We start from the raw sequence: 23,906 nt of genomic DNA, 5'->3' as shown, positions 1-23,906 counted from the left end.
TTAAGAGCTTCCTGCTTCTCCTGTTGTAATATCCTGGGAACAATATGTCCAATAAAAAAAAATATTGCCCTCATGGACAACATTCCGGGGGCCACATGCCAGTGCTGGGCAGGGCCAGAGGCAAAAAGGTGGGAGGGGGCAACAGATGTGGCTTTTAGCTTTGTAAAGCCATAAAGAAGCCAGTGGTTTCTGTACCCACTCATCTATCCATTCTCCATCCAGGCAAACACTTCAAGGACACCTTCCCAGCAGGTGTGTAGCCAGTGAGATATGTGGCCCAGGGAGAAGGCATGTGCTGGGAAGAGTCTTGAGGTCCAGATGGAGAAGCTTGGAAGGCTGCATTAGAATGTAGTTCAATCCTCCATGGACAGTATTTCCTCCCACCCACACAGGTTATATTTGACAGGTGGGCAGGACTACCCACCTGCCAATCACCCAACAACATTGTGATGTCAGGTGATTGACAGGTGGCCAAAACGTTTCCCCACCCCTGGGCTAGACAGGTGGACCAATAGCCTGGCCTGGTCTAAGGCAGCTTCCTATGTTCTTGATATGGTATCTCATGATACCACCAAGAGAACTGAAACTGAATATGATGCTTATGGGGAGAGGGTATGCTTTGCTATTCAACGCTGATGGAATTAGCACATTTTTTGCATATGTATATATGTGTGTGTTTTAGGCTCTTTCAATAGAAGAAAAAGAAATTCCCTCTACGTAACGGTGACTCTTCTCATTGTGTCTCTGTTAATTCTTACGGTTGGTCTTGCTGCCACGACAAGAACGCAAAATGTGACTGTTGGAGGTTATTACCCAGGGGTTATTGTAAGTATAGAGCTCCTAGGTAGGTCAAGAAGCTGTGTTGCTCCCGCCCAAGTCCCCACAAACCTTCCAAATTGATTAGAATGTCTTAAGTGTTAACCTCTGCTCATTTGCTTTCTGCCTTCATTGAATGTTTTGTTTCCTTGAGACTTTCCAGATTTTGTTGGAATGCAGCTTCCATCCTTCCTCACCATTGGCCATGCTGGATGGAGCTGGTGGCCTCAAAGTCCAACATCCTATGGAGGGTCACAAGTTCCTTACTTCTGCCTTAAAATATGGGGGTGGGGGCCTGGTCCACACATACATGTTCATCACTGGGTGACTGCAACACAATTACTTGCATGTGTGGGCATAACACCCTTGAGCCAATGGTTTCCATATGGAGTCACATTCAGTGGCAAATCATTTGGGACTGGTACACACATGAGTATCTACCCCTGATAGGAGGAGTGAAGGAGCTGTGGCCCTCCAGATGTTGTGGGGCTCCAGCTTCTATCATCCCTAGCCAACAAGGTCAGTGTTCAGTGACAGTGGGAATTCAGTAGCATCTGGAGGGTCTATCTCTGCTCTACAGATTGCTGTTCACTTGTTGGCTGGTAGCTGAGTGTCTGACCTGACTCCGCTGGGTAGTGTTGGGAGTGAAGTGATATGGATGTTCTGTCTGTGGTGTTAGGCTTGTGGTGGCTCACTTATGCATGCAAAGGTCCCCTTGGTTATCCAGCGAGAAACATGTGCCCCTGAACAAGTCCATGGTTTGTCACTTAGTGCTTCATCCACCAAATGTGTGACCCACCTCCGTTGACAATGTGTTTCACTCAACTTCATATGCAAGTTGTCTCTGTGGCTATTTAGCTGAGGGCTCACACCTACAGCCTAGTGCCACACCACACATGCAAGTGTGAACTAGTGTTATGCTCATACCTGGAACTAATGGTGAGAACTGGGTATTTGTGCTAGTCTCCCAATGACTTCCATTGGTGGTGAGTAGATCGACACCAGTAGATCAAAAAGGGACCACCATGGAAAAAGCCTCTATGTGCCTGTGCTGTGGGTTTCAGATGTGCAGTGAATGCATGCTCAACTCATTCCAAAACTGCAACATCAATGCAGAGGAAAGATCACCCAGGACTACTGGAAGGGTCTAGTCTTCTGGAGCAGGAAAATGCAGAAAATGCCTCTAAACCCATGTCTGCAGTCGCACCAAGGTGTGATTCACAATTAACTGCTGCAGGCTCATCTGCCATATTTATGCCCCTACTCACTTAATGAGGTACATAAAATAATGGAGGCTACACAGATGGTTCCAATCACTTGGAGGAAACTAGCTGGAAGCTGCATTTGGTTGTAGCTAACTGACAGGCCAGCACCCATTTAGAGGCATTCAGCTCCTCTTCACATGCTACAAGTGCCCCACAAACAAGTCTTAAATCTGCTGCTGTTATGTGTGAGCTATTCCTCTGATGTCACACTGAGGACACAAGACAGTGGCTTGGTACATCCATGCATGAACCAGCCTCCATTGCTCAGCCCTTAAGTACTATGACCTTGTTGCTTTACAGCTGAACATGTGAATCAATCCTATGAAAACATGTTGGATTAGTGTGGTGTGGGGTGCTACAAAAAATTCTGGTTCTGGTGTTAAATCTCTATGCTGAACTGCTTGTCCGTGGTTGCCTTTGATGTTGCATGTCCTGTACCATGCATGTCTCTATTAGTCCACAGAATGCCTTGCTGCTGAACTTATATCTGCTGAATTTGTAGCCTATCTCTGCCATCTGGATTTGTTTTTAGCAAGCTGGCTCAGAATGCAGGGTGTCCTGAGATAGCTTAGTACATATGAGAACTCAGGAAGCCAATGTTGGATTTGCCCAGTGCATGCTTAAGATAGTTGGGTCTTTGCAATGTCCTACCCCTTCTCTATATCTTTTCTGTATCTCTTCTGGGTGGAATACACCAACCCTTTTCAGAAGGGATCTTCATTCTGCTCTTATAATATTGAAACACTTTCTGCTCTCGTTTTTCTCATCAGAATGTTGGAAAGTGATCCCGTCAAAAGGGCAGAGTCAGAATATCTACTACTCTGGCCCCTTAAATGTCAGTCCATGCAATCTTGGCTGCAGGATAATGTAGGTGCACTGCGCAGCAAATACTCTCATTTCAGCTGGAATGATTCAAAATGTCAGTACACGGTACAAGACTGTGGACATTTCCACTCTGATCTCTAGGTTGCAGAAAGAAACCATCAAGCTAGCAAGTGTTTCTTAGCTTAGTACACTTTGGGCTGGTTCACATTCAATGCCTTATTTCTCAGTTAAATGTGTAATTGTTTCCATTAGCAGACCATTTGCGCTTTGTTATGTTATCTCCCTGACATGTAAACTTCTACTCTCTTGTTCACACATGCAAGCCCGATGCTGCAATCCTAATGTACCGGTATATATGAATTGGCATTTCAGAGAGAGTGTAAGCTGATTTTGTAGCCTGGTAGTGACATCAGAACTTTAGGCTGGCACACTCAAAATAGGTTAAGGCACTCTGTCAACCTAGACAAGAAACCCACTTAAAAATAAAAACATAACATTTTTGTCATTTGGAAAGTGATGAGAAAATGCATTTAAAAGTGTGGGATGAACAAATGACTAGTAGGAAGATGTGTAAACACCTCACAGGGAAGTCAGGATGAATGCCCATTATCTTAAAACAACTATAATTATAATTATAACAATAATTATAATTTGTCCCACAAACAAATTGGAATGACTGCTAAGTAAAGACCAGATATAGGGCCCTTTCAGACATTCTGTTTATTGAGCATTCATGATGATTTGGGCTCATGAAGGTGCTGGGGCAGTTACACGTCATCCCATTTGCACCTGCAAAAGTTTTAGTTTCAACTGGTGCAAGAACTGTGGCTTCCTGCTGAAGTCCTGAAATTTTTCATACCACAAATGCTCCTTTGTCCCGTTTCTGTTGCACTGTAGTGCAAGGGTGCCCCTCCAGATGGCAGTAATGTGGTCATGTTGGGGAAGCATCAAAGAACTACCAAAGCGTAATGATGTTGGGGAGGTCCAGTCAGAATTCATCACCAGTGCATGATAATTGACATGTTGCAAAATGCATCCATGGGTGACTGGAGGTGAAACACTAGTCTGGAGGTGCCCTTGGTCTAACCACCATGCACCATAAGCATTCTGCATGCAAATAAGGATGAATGCTCAAAGAGGTTCTCAGAAGGGGCCATATTTGGGTATCTGTGCTTTTGCTACCTGCTTAGCTCTCATTCCCATGCTAACCATGCCTATGAACCAGCCCCTAATGTAATCAGTACTCTACTGAATAAACTGATGCATTAAATCAAGAATGGGGTCTCTGTGGCCTTTCAGATGGTGCTCCCCTCAACTCTAACCATGAGGCATTCCAGCTGAGGCTTGGAGAGCTACAGATTCCTCACCTCTGTGTTAAACAGCTGTATTACACAACATCTTGTTTAAGTCCTTTATAATATTATCTGTTAGTACTCTAAAGTCCACTGTTACTTCCTGCCGGTGTTTAACAAAATCATCGAAACAGATCTGGAAGTTATCCCATCCAGTTTTAAGGATCTTTTATGTACTATAACACTTCCACAGTTTACAGCTGAGAAGGGGAACCTGTGACTTCCCAGATGTTGCTGGACTCGCAACTCCTATCAGTCCTAGTCAGCCTGCCCAGTTCGTAGGGATGACAGGAGCTGTAGCACAGAACATCTGAAGGACCACAGATTCTCCACTCCTGCCATACAGTGAGCCACCATTCTGTCGTATTCTAGCATGATTGGGCAACAAAATTCTGGAAGGAGTTGTGCGCAGATAGAATCAACTTCATTCTCAGTTGATTGACTCCCAACCCCTGCAGCTGGAACCACTAGGAGCAAACTTAGTATACAAATACATCTCATTTTCCTCCCTGCCACATCTGCTACTGTTGGGGAAGTGAGGTGCCGCATTTGAGAACATTTGCAACAGAGAAGAATAAAACTACCCTTTGACACAGGGTTACCCTGCCCTTAATAACGCTTCACTCCTTCAATCATGTCCCATCTGTCATCCATCATGGGCTTTTTGCTAATTTATTCCATTAAGAGCATTTTGGCACTTATACGCTCTGGTGGATGGACAGCTCACTAAGCAACCACTGCGACCGGCAAATGACCCAGGTTATGGGTAATTAGATGCACAGGCAGATGGAATCCATATCTGGATTCAGTGTTCTCTGATCAAGGATGATGTGCTAGTACAAGGGTGAGAATAATGGTTGCATAACATGATGTCCTATGCAACAGTTTTGCTAGCAGAAGCTTGTTATGCAACAGGATGTATTGGGGCAACAGCAGTCTATTCTTTGATCAGCCATGAGAACCACGCTGGCTTGCTGTACCATATCCTGTGTCAAATATTACGCTCGCACAACTAGTGCACCACTAAGGGACTTGAACTTAGTGCTTCATTGAATTCTTCTCCCTGCCCCCATCCATAATCACTAACTATATAGAGGAGGACAAGACAAGGCAGCCCATCACAATTGGGGTGAATAAGCGACTTTCACTAAGTCACCTTATGCACTACTCACTGAACGGAAGGTTGCACATTTCTACAGGGATCTTGGCCACCCTGAAGTCTTAATTCTCAAGTAGCAGTGGTGTTTACTAATCAGCACATGGTCAGTTGCCAACAGGTTGGTTTACACGTGCACATATGTCATGTGTTTACTCTCATCAAGACACGTGTGAAATGTTTCAGCGAGGAAGCATTTCTTCCTTGGCTGGTATGAAAACCCTGTTTGTGACAATTAACTAGTGATTGCACATTTATGCATGCAAGTTATTGCTTGATGAGAGGATAGAATGGGATGAACCCATGTTATGATCATATTAGTTTCTGCAAAGAGGTCTGCAGAATCCTCCTCTTCTTTACAACCTGATCCTTTCCTACTCTTGCACCCAGAGGTCAAAGTTGAGAATCGGAAGAGCTTCTTTGAGGCAAGCACCTGGCTCTGTTCTGCTGTGTTGCCCCTAAAACCTGGCATGCCTGTCTTTCTGGGATCCCAGTAAACAGCAGCTTGTGTAGCTGGGCTGATTAAAGCTGTTCTCCTCTTCCTGTGGAAGCAGCATCACGGGTAGCAATAGTTGTTGCTTTGGTGCAGAAAAAAGACCAAAAATTTTGCCTGAGGTGGGATAGTCTTTATGCTACTGCCAGATCCATGTGATGGCTCTGAGATTGGTGGTGCCTGCCAACTACATTTATTAAGCAGGTATCATAAGAGATGTATGACTAAGAAGTCCTTGACTCAATTGGAAGTCTTCCTCAGTTGGCTACTCCAGTTATGTCAAGCATTTGTAAGACCATTGCTGCATTATTGCTGTCAACCTGTATTAAAAATTATTTTTGCATGCATTTTGCCTAATTTTAAAAGCTCCTCTTTATTACATGATTTACTTCCACTGGTAAAAATCAGGAGTACTGTTGCAATATTTTGGTGATTCTGGTTTTTTGTTTTGTTTTGTTTCTTTTTTAAAAAAATCCTCAGATTTTTAAGGCTTCTGACTGAGTATGTGGTGTGTGGTCTTCCCCCCCTCCCCAGCCCTGGTTTCTAATTCTGCATCTGTACTAAATGGTTAAAAATGGATAGCTTCTAAAAGATCTAAAACGTTTTTTAAAACCTTGCCTTTCAGCTTGGCTTTGGGTCATTTCTTGGAATTATTGGATCAAATTTGATAGAAAATAAAAGGCAAATGGTAAGTTTTTTAACAGTTGTAAAGTCACTGTCATGTTACGTTAATTGTCATGTTGGCTCAATATTCCTCACACTGACTGGCAGCAGTTCGCCTGGTCTCTCAGGCCAGGGTCCTTCCCGACCCTACCAGGTGGTACCAGTAACTGAACCCAGGACTCTCTGAGTGCAAAGGATGTACTCTGTCACTGAGATACATGGATTCACCTAATGAACATTGGAAGCTACCTTAGACCTCTGATCCCCATCTACCTTGGTAATGTCTGCTCTGACTAGCAGCAGCTCTACAAGGTCTGGAGAGGTAACCACCTATTACCCTGACCCTTTCAACTGGAGGTATTGAGAATTAGACCTAGCTATTCTTTTGCTTGCAAAGCATGTCCTAGACCAAAGTATTTATCTATTAAAAGGTTTATAGCCTCCCCTCAATAAATATTTCCTGGGTGACTTGTAAGCAAATCAGCATTAGAAATACAATGTATAGCAATAAAAATCAACAGCAGATAATAAAAGACAGCAAAAACATTGAAGCAGAAGCAACTCTTCTCCTAAAAAGCTCAGCATTGCCTCTCAAGCCAGAGGTTGCCGACAGATTGAGCTGTGTGCTTCGCTGTGGCTTGCCAAGGTGCCCGTGGACCCCAAAAGATATATCACTCCTGCCTCTGGCAGTAACCCTTAAACAAGGCCGCCACCTTTCCCCAGATGGATGGGCCTGAGAAGCAGGGAGCAAAGCCAGGCCCCCAGGCAGGTGGTTACCCCATCAACTCAACTCGGATCTAGTCAGAGCTATCAGTTTCCCATTGCCTCCGTTGGCAGCAGTTCCATCAGGCTGCCCCTCAGGGGAAAGTGGTCCAGCAGGGCCCTCCCGTCTGTTGAACGGCTGCTTTCTGTGGGTTAACAACCTCAAGATCATCCAGGCCATCCCTGAGTCCACCTGCCCTCCAGATGTTGGGCCGCAGCTCCCATCATCCCTGATCATTGGCCATGCTGGCTGGGGTTGATGGAGTGCAGCAACATCTCGGAAGGCCATAGGTCCCTCACCACTGCTCTATAGGGAGGAGCCTAGAATCCAGACTATGTCATCAACTGCCACAGGCCTGAAGAGGCCGCCATACATAAAAAGAAAGACATCTGTGTAACCCCAGTGGTTGTATATATCTCTACTGGGGTTTTCATTGGCATAAGCAGCTTTCGGAATTCGATCCCTGCTGTTATGTCAAAATAATCAAATAAACGGCCACTTCTAGGCCCCTTCTCTTCCCAGAACTGACTCCTGGAGCTCCACTATATAACTATTTCGCAAATAATAACATTGTGAAACAGCTGGTATCTTGAATTGGCTTGCTTCCCTTCCCTTCTCCTCCCATTTTCCTAACCTACAGCTCTTCTCTTAAACTGTATAAACGACCCGTTGTGACGGAGAAGCAGTAGTTCTATGTAATAATGCAAGTACCTTGGGGCAGGTAATCAGGAAGTAGTCAGGTGGAACAGCAGTGGCCTGGCAGCCCCAGGGGATGCTGCCCCAGTAGTCTTCCTCAGTGGCCGGTTGCCCAGGCTGCAGGAGTCATGTAGGGATCAGCTAATCTTGGTCATTCCGTTCCATCTTGCATTCCGAGTTGTGCTTTCAGAATTCCATTCCTCTGTCTTCTGTCATCAGCTCAAGACACTGGCTCTTTCCCTTTTGCCAACCACAGACTTGGGGCGATGCTTCCAGTCCTAACCCTCCCAAAACTTGGGAGAGTAGCATTTTGCACACATACCTTGGCAATTGCTGTAGCATTGAGCTGAAGGGAGCCTCTATTATTTGTAGGTATTACATAGAGCAAGGACACATGGAAGCCTTTTTTAAAAAAAAATTGATTTACTGAGAAAGCTCTGTGAGCAATTAAAAGTAGTTGAGCAAGCTGCAATGATGATTGATCAAGAAAACTATGGCTTTGGGACTCGTTAGCCAAAGATATAAAACAAGACTTGAGAATCTTGTGGAGGGGAGTAGATTACCTATATGTCTTTTAAAAAAATGACAACTAAAGAAGGATGAACAGCAATAGAAACTGACCTCTAGAGTAGGTGTGGGAACCTTCTGGCTCTGGTGATGTTGTTGAAGTACAACTCCCATCATGGCCAGACTTGGTAGGGTTGATGAGAGTTGTAGTTTAGCAATACTTGGAGGGCCAAAGTTTCCCCACTCCTGTTCTAGAAGTTCACTAGGTCAAAATGTAGTTGCTTATTGCCGTAATCTATTTTTGTATGATAATATTAAATAATAGCAATAGCTTTTTCGTGAAAATAAGAAATTGTGTACACATTGAATGTTTATTAATTATTTATTGTGAGAGAGAGAGTTTAAGAATCATATGCATAGATGTATTGTGGTATGTGATTTTTTAAAAAAAAAAATACTGTGATTTTCTTGCCATTTTCATATCCAAACATTAATATTTTAAAGGATATTTCATGAGGCAGAAATCTAACCATTAGCTCTTATTAGCAGATTGAGCTGGGTTATTAAACTATACAAACCTGCTTAAAAAAGGAATGGGCAGTTGTCAGCCAGCATATCAATAAATCAGCAACTCCAGAAAATATAATCAGGGATAGGGCAAAACCTTGCATGTTTTCTTTTAATATAGAAGCAGATGACTCCATGTAGCTTTATCTTTTCCCACAGCTGGTTGCTTCAATCGTGTTCATCAGCTTTGGCGTCATTGCTGCCTTCTGCTGTGCCATTGTGGATGGTGTGTTTGCTGCCAGGCATATAGTGAGTACCAGCCGACTGCGATATGTGACTGCGTTGCCACGTCCTCCACGCTTGTGAGCAGGGCTGCATACTTGCACGCCAGAGAGAGCTGTGGGAAAGCACAAAATAAAGGATTTGCGTGCAGAATCCAGTTTCTTGGTATTCTCAGCGTTGCTTTTAAAAAGCCAGAGACGAGTCCTCATGCCAGTGAACATGCCTGAAAGCATGTGGGCATTGCTCAGTGGGGAGTCCAGGGGACCTCATGAGACCTGGCCTATGCATGCAATGGAATGAGTTGGCAGCAGGGGCGCCATCTCTAGCGGGGCCCGAGCACGCACAAAAATTTGGTTGTGGGTGCTCAGCACGCACTGCAGGGCCCCTGATGCAACTTCCAGTGCATTGCAAAGCAGACGAAGTCACATCCGAGACCTCAGAGATGCTGTCCAACGCCTTGTGAAGTCTCAGAACCTGGCTTGCGGTGCCACTGGAAGTCAGGTTCTAAGGCTGTGGGGCTCAAGTTGGTGCCCCTGGTTGGCAGCTTAGGATGTTCCATTTCAGGCTTCAGATGAGGAGGTGCCGATTTTTAACACTTACCTTCTATTACCTTCTTACCAATTTTTTAAAAAAATCCTTAACCTAACACACCAGGGAGAAAGGTGATAGCCCAGCCCAGTTTGCTTTGCTGGTTTTCTATTTGCATGGTGTGTTTTCGTTTTCATTGTAGAGGAAAAAGCATTTCAAAATGTGACAGAAACATGCACACACACACACACACACACACACACACGTGGTATAGCCTGTTTTACCACCTCATTCAGCTACAGGTTTAACATCTCTAGCATTTGGGGGGTGAAGTCAGTGCCTGCTATAGCAGCTTGCCCCTTGCTATGACTAGCAGAATCAAAATAAGTTATGTGAAGTAGTTATAATAGCGAGATAAAATGCAAAGTTCTACAGACGCCTATCAGTTTGCATTGGGATGCAGAATCCAGCTTTTCTTTGTGTGAGGAAGTTAGCGGAAGTGACCTGGTCACTTCTAGGAACAACAGTCTTTACTCCTTCATGCATTAACTAGAGCTAAACATGCTAGTTATATCAGGCTGCCTCTCTCACATTTTTCAAACCACAAATATTCCATTGCCTTGTTGTTTCTGTGCCACTTTTGTTCTGCTATAACATGAGAGTGTTCCACAAGAGGACTCCAGTATCAGAGGTATCTGTTGCTGGGGAGCACCAATGAGGAGGGTGTTATTGCACTTATCTTCCTTGGCTGAAGGGCACTGCAGAGGCTTTTCCTGATATTAGCCATTAAGGATGCTGTAATTTGCAATAAAAGCCCAAACAAAGAGCTTTTCAAAGTGATAAAAAAATAGGTTGATAATGGAGGAAGAGATGTATAGAAAGGTTGTATTGGAAGTGTACTCCTCCTAGCCGAATCACAAATAATTGCAAGTAACTGCAGAGGGTGCTGAGAACTATTAGAACCCTGTTCCCATCCCAGATCTACACTTCCCAAAGTGGTTTAACAATCAGTGCCTTTTCCCAGTGAATTGTGGGAATTGTAGCTCTGTGTAGGAAATAGCAGGGTCTCCTAAAAACTCCCAGCACCCTTAGCAAACTACAGCTCCCAGAATTCTTTGGGGGAAGCCATGGCTGTTTAAAGTGGTATTATAGTGCTTAGTGGTATTGTAGTGTTAGGGTTGCCATATTTTGAAGAGCAAAAAAAAAAAAAAAGAGGACACATTTGCCGACTTCTACTTTCAACTGTGGATCACTATGACGACTCTCATTTTACATATGCATGAAAAAGAGGACATGTCCTGGAAAAAGAGGGACATATGGGAACCCTCGCAGCTGCAGATAGCACTCAGGAAGGTAGACTTTGGCCTGATCCTTGCAGGCCTGTTCTTATGTTCTTGGGCACTACTGGGTGTCGTTTTCCTTTGTGCTTCCTTCAAGCAGGCAGTAGGATGTCTGAAAATATGGTTAATTTGAGCATCTGCCCACTGTTTCAGCAAAAAAATAAATAAAAAATCAGGGTTGATTCACTTCCTCTTTTTTCATTTTTTTAAACTCTACCCTACTATTTTTCTTATTATTATTTTTTTTACAGGATCTCAGACCACTGTATGCAGGAAGATGTCACTACTATTCCAAAAGTACAGCTCAGCCAGAGGTAGGTAACTGTGCTGCTGTTCTCTCAGTTTCTGCAACATGAGTGAACAGGAAATTCTGGGTGATAAATGGGGGAGAAATGCAGTTTGGCTGGAATTTTAATGCAAACCTACCTAATTCATGCTTTCTAAAACAATACACAAACTGAAACACAGCCATCCTTTGAAATCTGCACTTCTCCAAATGTTGGGATGCAATTCTCCAACCAAATAATTGTGTAAAAAAAAATGTGCATGTTAAGGGAAAGTGTGCATTTAAAAATGTGTGGAAATAATGTATAATATTGCTTTGCAAAAATGTGTATATCAGACAAAATTGTCTACAAAAATGTGCATGTTAGGACAAAATTGCACTAAATTTTTGAGAGGACTTTTTGAGAGGATAAGCACTTTTGAGAGGATGCAGAAACATGGAGAACTGAGCTGGAAAAATGAGAAAGAGAGAAAAACCCAAATTGGTAGATTTGTTGATGTCTAAAGTTGCCTGTTCAAATACTCCACCTGTCTGGTCTGCAGGAACCAAACTTTTCCAGCCCTTCAGAAATCCTGTTCTCATAAACAGAAAATGATGTTTCTAGACTGTACGACTACAGGGGGAGGAAAGCACATGCTCCTCTATGTTAAAAAAATAAAATCAGTGCATATTGAAAAGTTTGTTGCATGCTCTTCCATTTGCAATTAAGCAGAAGTGGTACAAATCAGAAATGGGCTTCTGGAAATGCTGTAGGAGCAAACCTGCCAGTTCCCAAAAGAGGTGGCCTTCAGCTTCTGTAAGCCCTGTCTCTGTTGTTCAAACAGGCAGTCTGCCACCCCCAGCACCGCAGCCCCTGCACGCCCAAGATCAAAGGCAACACCTGCTTCTGCTGCGACCTCTACAACTGTGGGAGGTGAGTGACATGGAATAGCCTCACCTGTAGGCAGAGAGTGAAATGGGGGAGGTCAAGCCCCTGGGTCAATCCTGCAGTCTTGAGTATGAAGGAGTTGTTTCAGGCTGAGACCCTACCTGCACTATACATTTAAAACAGTATCGCTCCACTTTAAACAGCCGTGACTCTCCCCCAAAGAATCCTGGGAACTGTGATTCGTTAACAGCACTGAGAGTTATGAAAAGGTAAAGGACCCTGACAGTTAAGTCCAATTGCAGATGACTCTGGGGTTGCGGCGCTCATCTCGCTTTACAGGCCGAGGGAGTCGGTGTTTGTCTGCAGACAGTTTTTCCGGGTCATGTGGCCAGCATGACTAAGCCACTTCTGGCGAACCAAAGCAGCGCACAGAAACGCCGTTTACCTTCCCGCCACAGTGATACCTATTTATCTACTTGCATTGGCATGCTTTTGAACTGCTAGGTTGGCAGGAGCTGGGACAGAGCAATGGGAGCTCATCCCGTCGTGGGGATTCAAGCCACCGATCTTCTGATCAGCAAGCCCAAGAGGCTCAGTGGTTTAGACCACAGCACCACCCACATCCCTGAGAGTTGTTAGGATTATCCCCTCGCAGAGCTCCACTTCCCAGAATTCCTTGGGAAAAGGGATTGCTTATTAGACTTCTCTGGGAATGATAGTTCTGTGAGGGGAATAGGGGTTTCCTTGCAACTCTCAGCACCTTTAACAAAAAACAGGTCCCAGGATTCCTAGAGGCAAGCGATGACTAAAGTGGCATTATACCGCTTTAAGTGTAAAGTGCAAATGAGGTCTGAGCTTTGTGCTACAGAGATAACTTTTAGTGGGTCATGTCATTCAGCTGGCAGCCAGCAAAGTCAGATTGTCCCTCTGTACTCTTTTCTGTTTACTGTTCTTGGTGGTTTACTTAAAGTCAGGAGGGTTTAATGCAGCCTACCAAGATTGGGTAAGCATCATTAGGTACGGTAATTAACTGGTGGGTGGTTTCACCCACCTGTCAAAGTTGGCCCACAGGGTGGAGGGAGATAAAGATCTGGCCCAAGAAGATTCCCCACCCCTAGGGTATAGGGTTGCAGCCTGAGCTGCAGATCCAAAAGTCCCTGGTTCAGACTTGTTGACTCACTAAGTGACCAGAGACTAGCAGCGTTGTCATGTGCCTTATTCCCCACATCTGCAAAATGGGGAAAATAACACTGATTTACCTTACAGTTAAATTATGTTTGTGAAAAGATTTGAACACTTGAAAGTGCAAAAAAAAAAAACAACCCTGTTAGATAGCTGTTTTTAATGTTAAACAATCACAGCCATCTGAAACCAGAGCAGCAGAAAAATCCACAATGGATTCCTTTTTTTTTGCAACAGAAAGACTAACTGGTCCCCACAGGCCCTCCTGAAATACTATAAATTTACCATGCAGAGAAAATGATACAGTGATATAAGAAGGGCCCCTGCTGGAAAAGACCAAGGCTTATATCAGGTGTGGGGAACCTTTGTCCCTGCAGATTTTGCTGAATTAAACTCCCATCACCCCTGTCGTTTTGTCATGTTTGCTGCAGCTGATGGGGGTTGTAGTTTGGCAACATCTGGAAGGCCAGTGGTTCCCCACACCTGGCTTAACACATCCAACTCCCTGTTTTCTACAGTAGGCAGTCAAGTGCCTCTAGGAAGCACAAAGCAGAGCACAAAAAGCAATAAACCATCTCCCATTGTTTCCCATCTCAAGCAAATGTTATCTAGAGACATGCTCCCCCCGGTCCTAAAGATGGCACTTAACCACCTTGATTAGTAATCATTGATAACTTTTATCTTCCATGAATTGGCCTAACCCCCCTTTAAAACCCATCTAGGTTGGTGGCCATCATCACACAACGTGACAGCAAATCCCACTATTTTAACTTTGCACTCTGTGAAGGAGTGCGGTTCTGCCAATGGCATCTATGAGAAGAGAATGTAGGACCAGATGGGCCTTTGGCCAAATAATAATAATAATAATAATAATAATAATAATAATAATAATAATAATTTATTTTTAATTAACTAACTACCCAGAGTGGCTGGTTTCCCCAGCCACTCTGGGTAGTTCCCAACAGAATATTTAAAACATAATAAAACACCAGACATTAAAAACTTCCCTAAACAGGGCTGCCTTCAGATGTCTGATAGTTGTTTTATTTCCTTGACATCTGATGGGAGGGCATTCCACAGGGCGGGTGCCACTACCGAGAAGGCCCTCTGCCTGGTTCCCTGTAACCTCACTTCTCACTGTGAGGGAACCGCCAAAAGGCTCTCGGAGCTGTACCTCAGTGTCCGGGCTGAATGATGGGAATGGAGACGCTTCTTCAGATATACTGGGCCGAGGCTATTTAGGGCTTTAAAGGTCAGCACCAACACTTTGAACTGTGCCTGGAAACATACTGGGAGCCAATGTAGGTCTTTCAAGACCGGTGTTATGTGGTCTTGGTGGCCGCTCCCAGTCACCAGTCTAGCTGCCGCATTCTGGATTAGTTGTAGTTTCCGGGTCACCTTCACATAGAGCGCATTGCAGTAGTCCAAGCGGGAGATAACTAGAGCATGCACCATACTTGGGAGACTGCAGGCAGGTAGGGTCTCAGCCTGCGTACCAGATGGAGCTGGTAGACAGCTGCCCTGGATACTGAATTGACCTGCGCCGCCATGGACAGCTGTGAGTCCAAAATGACTCCCAGGCTGCGTACCTGGTCCTTCAGGGGTGCAGTTACCCCATTCAAGACCAGGGAGACCCCCATACCTGCCTGCCCCCCTAAACAGTAGTTCTACAGGACTCTTTTATGTTCTTACGCCCCTCTAGCAAAGGTGTCCCAAAATGAGGATTATCTACTGAAATATGTTTTGCCTTTTTGAAAGATGTTTTGCCTTTCTTTGGATTGAACAGAGTGGAGATTTCCGGTGGTTATTACGAGTACATTGACGTCAGCAGCTGCCAAGATATCATTCACCTTTACCACCTGCTCTGGTCAGCAACCATTTTGAACATTGTGGGCTTGTTTCTCGGGATCATCACTGCTGCAATCCTAGGAGGCTTTAAAGATATGGTAAGAGGATGTCCATAGGAAACGTAGACAAGTAGAAATTTTTATTTCAAGCATGTTGTGCCACTTTTTAGAGCTATGTGCTCACCATGTGGTGTGCAAAGAAATGAGAGACAAAGTACAACTAGACCAGTGTTTCCCAACATTGGGCCTTGAGCTGTTTTTGGACTACAACTCCCATCATCCCTAGCTAGCAAGACCAGTGGTTAGGGATGATGGGAACTGTAGTCTGAAAACAGCTGGAGACCCAATGTAGGAAACACTGAAATAGAAACAGTAGAAGATAGAGAGATTAAAAATGAGTAGCTGCTCTGGAGACCAGAGCAATTTTGGGTGGGCACCAGTTAAAGGTGATGAGACATTTTTGGTAGCTACTAAAGGCAGCCATGAAGTGTGAAAGGCTTTGTGGCCTCCCTAAATGCCAGAATTCAAGTGGCAAGGTGCAAGTCCATCAGGAAGGTGTTTCGTAGTTTTCAGAGCCACTACAGGAAAGGCCATGTTTCTTGTGCATGACGACCAAACTCATGGGTGGGGAATCTTTCTGGCAAGTCAGAGAATTATATCCTCCCACCTGTAGGCCAGCTTTGACAGGTGAACATGACTACACACCTTTTCCATCTTCTGTCATCCTTTTGATCTCGGGTAGATCGTCCCACCCACCTGTCAGAGTTGGCCCACAAAGGCGATTGAACTCCCCCATGCATTAGCTAATGGGCAGAGGGATATAATCTTACATTCTGCAGGATTTGGGTGCAGAGGAGAGTTCCTTACACACCTGAACCAACTAGGACGGAGCTCCTCCCATTTCAGATGATGCACAGGAATATTTCAACCCTGCTTTTTACAGCCATATACCTGATGTCATATAGGATGTCAGGGGTGGGACTGGTGGGTGTGGTTTGGGAAGAGCAGCCCAGCTGCCCAAATGAGAAGGCCTCTCAGGCCAGATTTGGCCCATGGCTAGGAGGTTCCCAACAGTGGGACACTTGAGAAGGACCCCTGAGGTAGATCATAGTGTACAGGCAAGATCTGTACTTCTCCCATTTCTATTGCAGTATTCTGATCTCCCCTGGCCATTTGAATAAATGGGCCACAAGCTAAGTGAGTTTTCTGTTTTCCATTGTGTTCATAGACTCCCTCACTTCCTGCTATAAACTGCACAGTTGAAAATGCACGGCCCACTGTATCTTACTACTCGAGACCCCAGGTGACGTCATACAATACATATTACCACAGCACGCCTCACCTGCCACCGTACTCAGCATATGACTTCCAGGTATGTTGGGTCAAATGGCTGCTGTGCTTACTTAAGAGAGTAATCTGCTTTTTTACAGAGGGGGTGCACCATCAAGCAGTTATGTTACAACTGCCTCTTTTTTCTATGCAGTCTTTTATGTTCCATCTTTTGGAGAACAGAAAACTATTTTGCCTTCGTCTTGCTGTCATTTCACCTCTGTTCCTGGCTCCAAATTTCACTTTTTTTTTTTTTTTTGCAAGTTTGGTGAAACACATTTCACTTTTCTGCTCAGTTTCAGCCTGTTTAATTGTAGAGAACCTGTGGGCCTTCAGCTGTTATGCGGCTTCAGCTCCTAGATGATATGGCTGACAATCAAGGAATGATGGGAGTTTAGCTCATTCGGCAGAGCATGAGACTCTTTGGGCAGATATACACTCATGTATGCAAAGGGGGAATGCATGTTAAACGTTATAGAATGTTACTTTTAATATCGTCCTAGCGGGTGGCACTGTGGGTTAAACCACAGAGCCTAGGACTTGCCGATCATAAGGTCAGTGGTTCGAATCCCCGTGATGGGGTGAGCTCCCGTTGCTCGGCTCCTGTTCCTGCCAACCTAGCAGTTCGAAAGCACCTCAAAGTGCAAGTAGATAAATAGGTGCCACTCTGGCGGGAAGGTAAACGGCGTTTCCATGCGCTGCTCTGGTTCACCAGAAGTGGCTTAGTCATGCTGGCCACATGCCCTGGAAGTTGTACGCCGGCTCCCTCGGCCAATAAAGTGAGATGAGCACCGCAACCCCAGAGTCGGTCACGACTGGACCTAATGGTCAGGGGTCCCTTTACCTTTAAATTTAATAATGTTTAAAAGATCGATGTAGTTCCAGCCTTTATCTCAGGGTTGTGGGTTTCAACCCCATGTTGGGCAAAACATTCCTGTATTGCCCAGAGTTGGATTCTATAGTTCTAATCTGGAGGGCATCAGGGTTCTCACTACTGGGGTAAATTGATCCTCCTCTTCCTGCGATGATCTTCATATTTCACCAAGTTGGTTCTTGAAGCTGGCATGGGGGAGTAGGGCATGAAACTTAATTTTTACAAATTTCTTCAGTAAGAAGTCTTAAATATGTGTTTTGGGGTGTGAGGAATTCAAATCTGCTATTATTTTTGTGATTGGACAACATTTAGCTTGGCAAGTCTGTGCCTGATGAAGAAGCACATAAACTGCTTTCAGAAAACCAAAGAATTCCAATTTTACCTTCTGAAAATGTCAAGTGCTAAATAATAGGAATAATAAATACAAATAATATAAACATACAGTATAACTGCAAGTACTTGACAGTCTCTTTTAATGATTTCTATGCAATTTCACACACATTTTACTTAACCAAGCGAAACTAAATTATATTAATTTAACCAAAATATCTTTTGAATTCCCAAGCCATGTTACAACTTTTTAGCACCCCTCATTCTGGAATTCAAAAGCTTAAAAATTCAACATGCCCTAGCGGGGGAGGTGATAGAAAGATAAACTCTCCCTGAAATGCCTCATAGCCAGGTCGTAAAAGGTAACAACCAGCGCCCCGTCATGTGTGGAATTCTTGTAAGGACCTTGTACTGGGCTACCGGGCTACTGGGATAGCTCAGTCAGCAGAGCATGAAATGCTTCATCTCAAGGTGGCAGGATCAAGCCCCACATCGTGCAGAAAGATTCCTGCGTTGCAGGGCGTTAGATGACCCTTGTGGTCCCTTCCGACTCTACAGTTCTATGAAGCAGGGATTTATATACAGTAATACCTCCGCGAACATCCGCCCCGCCAGCTATCCATTTTGGCGAATGTCCGCAGGAAACCCGGAAGTACTGGAACAGGTTGCTTCTGGGTTTGCTGCTTGCGCATGCGCAGAAGGGCTAAATTGTGCTATGCGCAGAAGCACAAACCACTCCACGCGCATGCGCAGAACGGCGCTTTATCGAGCATCCCTTTTGTTGAGCGTCCAGGGCTCTGGAACGGATCCTGGACTCGAAAAACAAGGTACCACTGTATATAGTTCAGAAGTGCATGACCTAGGAAGTTATTTTAATTCCAGGTCATATCACTGCTACACCTGGCTCAGTACGGGCTGCACTCACTGGCAGTGGCTCTCAGGTAAGAGGTATCACCTGGGCTGGGGAGGCCTGCCCAGGTAGAGCCCTGAGGTCCAGAAATAGGGGCCTAGAGTCCGCATTTGGCTCTCAGGACTAGGATTCCCCCTCCCATGGTGGTGTTGACAATGCTAAGCTAGAAGGACCAAAGATTGGGCTGTGCTTGAGGCAGCTTTCTCTGTGCTGAAGCCACCTCTCTCCCTTTCGTTGCAGCATTCCAGTGTCTTCCCGGCCTCCACACCATCTGGCCTTTCTGACGATCCTCTGTCGGTGTCGCCGTCGCCAAGCTACGTCTGGTCCCCTACTGCTCCTCCTCGTTACTCCCCACCGTATTTTCCACCTTTTGAAAAGCCACCACCTTACACGCCATGAAGGACGGGTAGAAACTGTGCCACTAATTGTGAAACCTTTTTGTACTGGAGGGAGGGTGGGGAAGAGAGAGGGGGCACACTTATGACATAGCATACATAATCCATTTAAAATAGGGGAACCCTGCAACAGTCTTCCCATAGACCAGGCCTAGGCCAAATTGATGCTAAGTGCCAGCAGCAAGAAGGGACAAATCCTGCATTCAGCACCTGCAGTCTTGCTCTGTTTGCTTCTTCAAAATCCATCGTGATTAGTTGGCCGCTGTGGACTTGTTGCTTTGAGGGTTTGGTCACTTTGAGCAAATTGCTGAAAGTGCTGTGTGGCTAATCAGGCACACCCTGCTTTTCTCAAAAGGTGTTGATAAACTGGTGTTCCTAATTCCTTTTGTCCTCTTTAACAAAATTGCTGGGCTCAGTGGAATGTAGCTGACGGTGAAGATTTAAAGGAGGAACCCAAGAGCTTGAGTGTATGAAATGAATGCTCTAGACTAGTAGGAGGAATTAATAATAATAATAATAATAATAATAATAATAATAATAATAATAGATATATGAAGCCTTAATTTTGCACACTGAAAATAGGCCTTTGATTGGGAATTGAAGGTCACTGTAGATGCAGCTGTTTGTTAGGCAATGGCATTCTACTGACACCTAGCGACATTCTGTGAGCATTACCTCACAGTAGAAAAACAAAGGTTGCTTCACACACTAGTTTTTATCTTTACATATGTTGGTGATGGATACATATAAACCGGCCTTTATTTTCCTAGTTAGGTTTTTAATATAGCCACAATCAAAAATAGGTGCTATGCCAAATATTTTCTGCTCTTTTAAACGGCACAAGAGCCACACAGTTTGGCTGGATGCACATGATCAAATGTAACTTCCCCCTCTTTCCTTGCAAGAGGATGCTAATTAAGCTGCTTAGCACCTTCAAGCACTGGATTTCCATCATTTGTTCCAACATAAGGCCTGTTTGGGTGTTCAGGCACTCTGCATGTAAACAAACACATGTAAGAGATGTGGGAAGGGGGTGCCAAAGCCCACCCCTTACAGCTCATCCTCCACGCCCCATTTTATATTAAAGTTCTGCAGCTGGAGGTCTTCCATACTCACAGTGGCTGCTTCTGCTGCTCAGTGGTAGGGCATTTGCCCTGCATATAGGAGTTCCAAGGTTCAGTCCCTGGCATTACTGTGTAAACCATTGCCTGCAATCCTGGAGAGCTGCTGCCAGGCAATGTACACACAATCCTCAGCTAGATGGACCATGGTTCTGATTCATTATAAGGCTGGCTCCCCGTGAAACTGACACAAATAGGAGGGTTTAAATAGTGCAAGCAACTCAGCCTCCACAAGAAGAGGAGGCTCCCCACCTGTCTTCGCACCACTGGAGTCCCTCAAGTAGAGAGTGTTCAGTGTAGCCGTTTTAGGACTCTTGGGTGATCAGGAACTGAGGCTAACATTAACTGTCCTCTAAGCTGTGCAGCGAGACCTAGACTGCATGCCTGCATTATTCATAGGCTTACATAGTCAGCTTCAAATGACACACAACTCTGCATGCAGAATCCTCAGCTTGTACAAATCCTAGGAAATCGTGGTCTGATTTACACTTTATGTTGCAGTCTCTCATACATCTTAATAGGGAACACTCAAATGTTTGAAGCAGGTATGTACCGTATTTTTTGCTCTATAAGACTCACTTTTTCCCTCCTAAAAAGTAAGGGGAAATGTGTGTGCGTCTTATGGAGCGAATGCAGGCTGCGCAGCTATCCCAGAAGCCAGAACAGCAAGAGGGCTTGCTGCTTTCACTGCGCAGCGATCCCTCTTGCTGTTATGGCTTCTGAGATTCAGAATATTTCTTTTCTTGCTTTCCTCCTCCAAAAACTAGGTGCGTCTTGTGGTCTGGTGCGTCTTATAGAGTGAAAAATACGGTATGTAATTGCAAGTCGGCATCCCCTCCCCCCCAAAAAACCACAAATACTTAGTGAGTGTTCACTGTGTCTTCTTACAGATCTCTCCCCTTATTTGCAAAGTCCACCACAGTATGAAGTGGACCGTAGATTCCTGCTTTTAAAAAACAAACAAACAAACACCTTAATGAATTTATTATAAAGGGCTGCTTCTGCTTGTGACTGAGTTTGAAGCAAGGGGATTTGCCCCGAATAAGAAAAACTAGTATTTTAAAGAACAATGCAATTGGAAAGCTTTTAGCTTTCACAGCTCTAGCAATTTAGAAAGTTGCATTTTGTATGTGTGGCTGGTTTGGTGAATTGGACCATGGTTCACTGCAAACAGCAATGCAGACCTAGGTTCAAATTCCCACTGAGCTGCCAGCCTAACCTACTTTTTGGCGTTTGGGAGGAAAACACATGAAAGAGATTTTACTGCAACATTTAAATACCTGAATTGTGTAATTGCTTCATGGTAGCTAATCAAGTCTGTATTTTAAGCTGTAAGAGATGGAGGAGTTTGGGAAGCCATGCATTGCATTGCTTAAGAGAGGGGTATCCAGTGTGCTCTCCAGATGTTTCTGAGCTACATCATTCTACACCATTGGCCATGCCTGCTGGAGTGGTAGTTGTAGGCCAGCAACATTTCCAGGGCGCTACATTGGCTACCCCAGGCTTAATATATGTGCTAAGCATCTTAATACTGATACTAGGGAGCTCTCAAGACTTTGTGAGCTTGTGTGTCCTATCACCAATTGAGTGCTGTTCTGGGTTGTGGCCAGAGACTGAATGCTATTCATTCTGGGGAGGTGGGGAGGAAAGAGTTGTAAAAAAAACAGGTATCAGAGCATGTTCTTTTCACCTTGTCAATTCATCCACCGGTTCACTGTTTGCTTGGGATTCACAGAATGCTTTGCACAAACTAGGGTTAGCCAGCATGGTAGACTCCAGACACTGGGCTGCACCTCCCCGATCTTGCAGGCCAACCTTATTGTGTAAAGTCACAGAAGCAGGTGGTAAAAAAGTCTGAGCTGAAGAGTTGTGCATTTCAATAGCCTGGATCTTCTCTTCTCATTAATGCCACTGCATCGACATCACACTAAAGCTGCAAGGCTGTATCTACTTACTTTGCAGTAAGCCTAATCAAATTCGGTGAGATTTACTTCCAAAATAGCCAAAGATAGGAATGTGGTATAAAAGATTTCCATTGCCTAAAAACCCATTGCCTAAAATCATCTGAGGATTTTAAGAGATGTTTTCCATCAGGGCTGGGGAACCTGTGGCCTGCCGGATGGCATTGGACTCTAAATTCCATCAGCTGCAGACAGCAGTCGTCATCAGCGACGCCAAAAGCTGGAGACCGGCAACTTGAAGTCCACAGGTTCCTCAGTGTAGCTTCTAGTTCATTCGGCATTATATAAAACGGGCGTGCTCTCTTGCATCATAAGCCCAAGGTTTGCCAAAATGTTGTGGTGTTCTCATTCCCATCTGCAGGGCTTTGCTCAAGGTTTGTCAGGTTTCAAAGCAACTTAAGCAGAGCAGTTAAACACATCCTTGCCCCATGTCCACCTTTTCTCCAGAATATCTTGGGGCACGAGCTTTTTGGAGTGGGAGGGTTTGACTCTGCACTAAGATTTCATTAATTGTGTTAACCTCATTTGTATAGCAATCCCTGCTATCATACTCTTAAGAGTCTTCTCTAGAACAGGGCTGGCCTCTAACAGTACCTTTAGATTTCATTATCATTGAGTGCCAAAGACATTTGAACAAATGGAATGGTTATGTTACAGTGTCCTTGCTGCTTTTAAAAAAGTCTCTTTTTTTACAATAAGAAAATAGCAGTTATCTCCACCCTGGTGACCAGGTTGCTTTTTAGCTTTGATAGAAGTGTACGCAATCACCTGTAAATGTAAACACAGAAGTCACATGCATTGTATTATCATCTTCAAATCCATTTCTTGTGAGAATGTAATGCACACATGGTTCATGTGCCCTCGGAATAATTTATAAAAATAAAAATGGTAAGAATTTTGTTTACGTTTTAATTTTGTGGCAGGGTTAGCTGGTTCCCAAATTCTTATCCCTATAAACGGCATATCTGCCTATATACATAAAAACGTAAGGCTGTCACTATACAGCCCCATTAAGAGAATGTGTAGCACCTCCTAACTTGGATTTGCATCGATTCAAGGTGGAGGAGGGGAGAAGACAGGTTTTAGAATGGTGGCTATAAACAACAGCAGAGGTATGAATAAAGCAGGGTTGGAAGGATGCAGAAGAGCTGTGTATATGGGTGGGTGGGGGGCCTTGAAGGAGCTGTGGAGGGTTGGGCAAGGAATAAAGGAAGGCAGTAGGTGAGCAATACAAGTAGGAACAGCAAACCCTAGCATGCTTTTTAAAAGGAACAGCATGCTTAAACAGCCTGGCCCCGAACTCTCATCTGCTGGCAGTACAAAGGGTTTCACTCCCAGCTATACAAAGTGTTTAAGGAGAAATGGTGCCTTTCAAATGCTGTTTGACTACAACTCCTATCAGCCCCAGCCAGCATTGCCAATGCAGAGGGGTTACTGGGAGATGTAGTCTAATGATATATGGAGGGGCACCATGTTAGGGACACCCCCCTCGTGTTTGCACAGAAACATGGCTTCCATTATAATCCTGCTTCTGCAGCTGAATTTTGCTCACTGTAAATAACTGCAAGAATTCTTAAGTACAGGCTTTTGACCAAAAGAACTTAGGCAAG

General features: G+C 44.5%; 2 protein-coding genes across 3 annotated transcripts in view; one reads left to right on the top strand and one right to left on the bottom strand.

Annotated features, from left to right (window-relative positions):
* Window positions 1–8,189, bottom strand: part of ATP1B4 (ATPase Na+/K+ transporting family member beta 4) — a 41,131-nt gene extending 32,942 nt beyond the window's left edge. Inside the window, exon 1 of one of the 2 annotated variants that reach the window (XM_082207299.1) lies at window positions 8,045–8,189. The gene's annotated coding sequence lies outside the window, so the exon portion shown is untranslated. The remainder of the gene's footprint in view (window positions 1–8,044) is intronic. The other variant, XM_082207298.1, reaches the window with a different exon arrangement.
* Window positions 1–23,196, top strand: part of TMEM255A (transmembrane protein 255A) — a 33,296-nt gene extending 10,100 nt beyond the window's left edge. The window contains exons 2-9 of the mRNA XM_082207306.1: window positions 683–825; window positions 6,533–6,595; window positions 9,263–9,352; window positions 11,445–11,507; window positions 12,304–12,392; window positions 15,316–15,475; window positions 16,605–16,748; window positions 19,060–23,196. Coding sequence (XP_082063432.1) covers window positions 683–825; window positions 6,533–6,595; window positions 9,263–9,352; window positions 11,445–11,507; window positions 12,304–12,392; window positions 15,316–15,475; window positions 16,605–16,748; window positions 19,060–19,218 — 911 coding nt within the window. The 3' untranslated portion in view covers window positions 19,219–23,196. The remainder of the gene's footprint in view (window positions 1–682; window positions 826–6,532; window positions 6,596–9,262; window positions 9,353–11,444; window positions 11,508–12,303; window positions 12,393–15,315; window positions 15,476–16,604; window positions 16,749–19,059) is intronic.
* The last annotated feature ends 710 nt before the right edge of the window (window positions 23,197–23,906 follow it).

Source organism: Podarcis vaucheri, assembly GCF_965113315.1.
Source record: "Podarcis vaucheri genome assembly, chromosome: Z".
Lineage (NCBI taxonomy): Eukaryota > Metazoa > Chordata > Lepidosauria > Squamata > Lacertidae > Podarcis > Podarcis vaucheri.
Note: the sequence above shows the minus strand (reverse complement) of the source record. Positions and strands in the feature narration are given on the sequence as shown.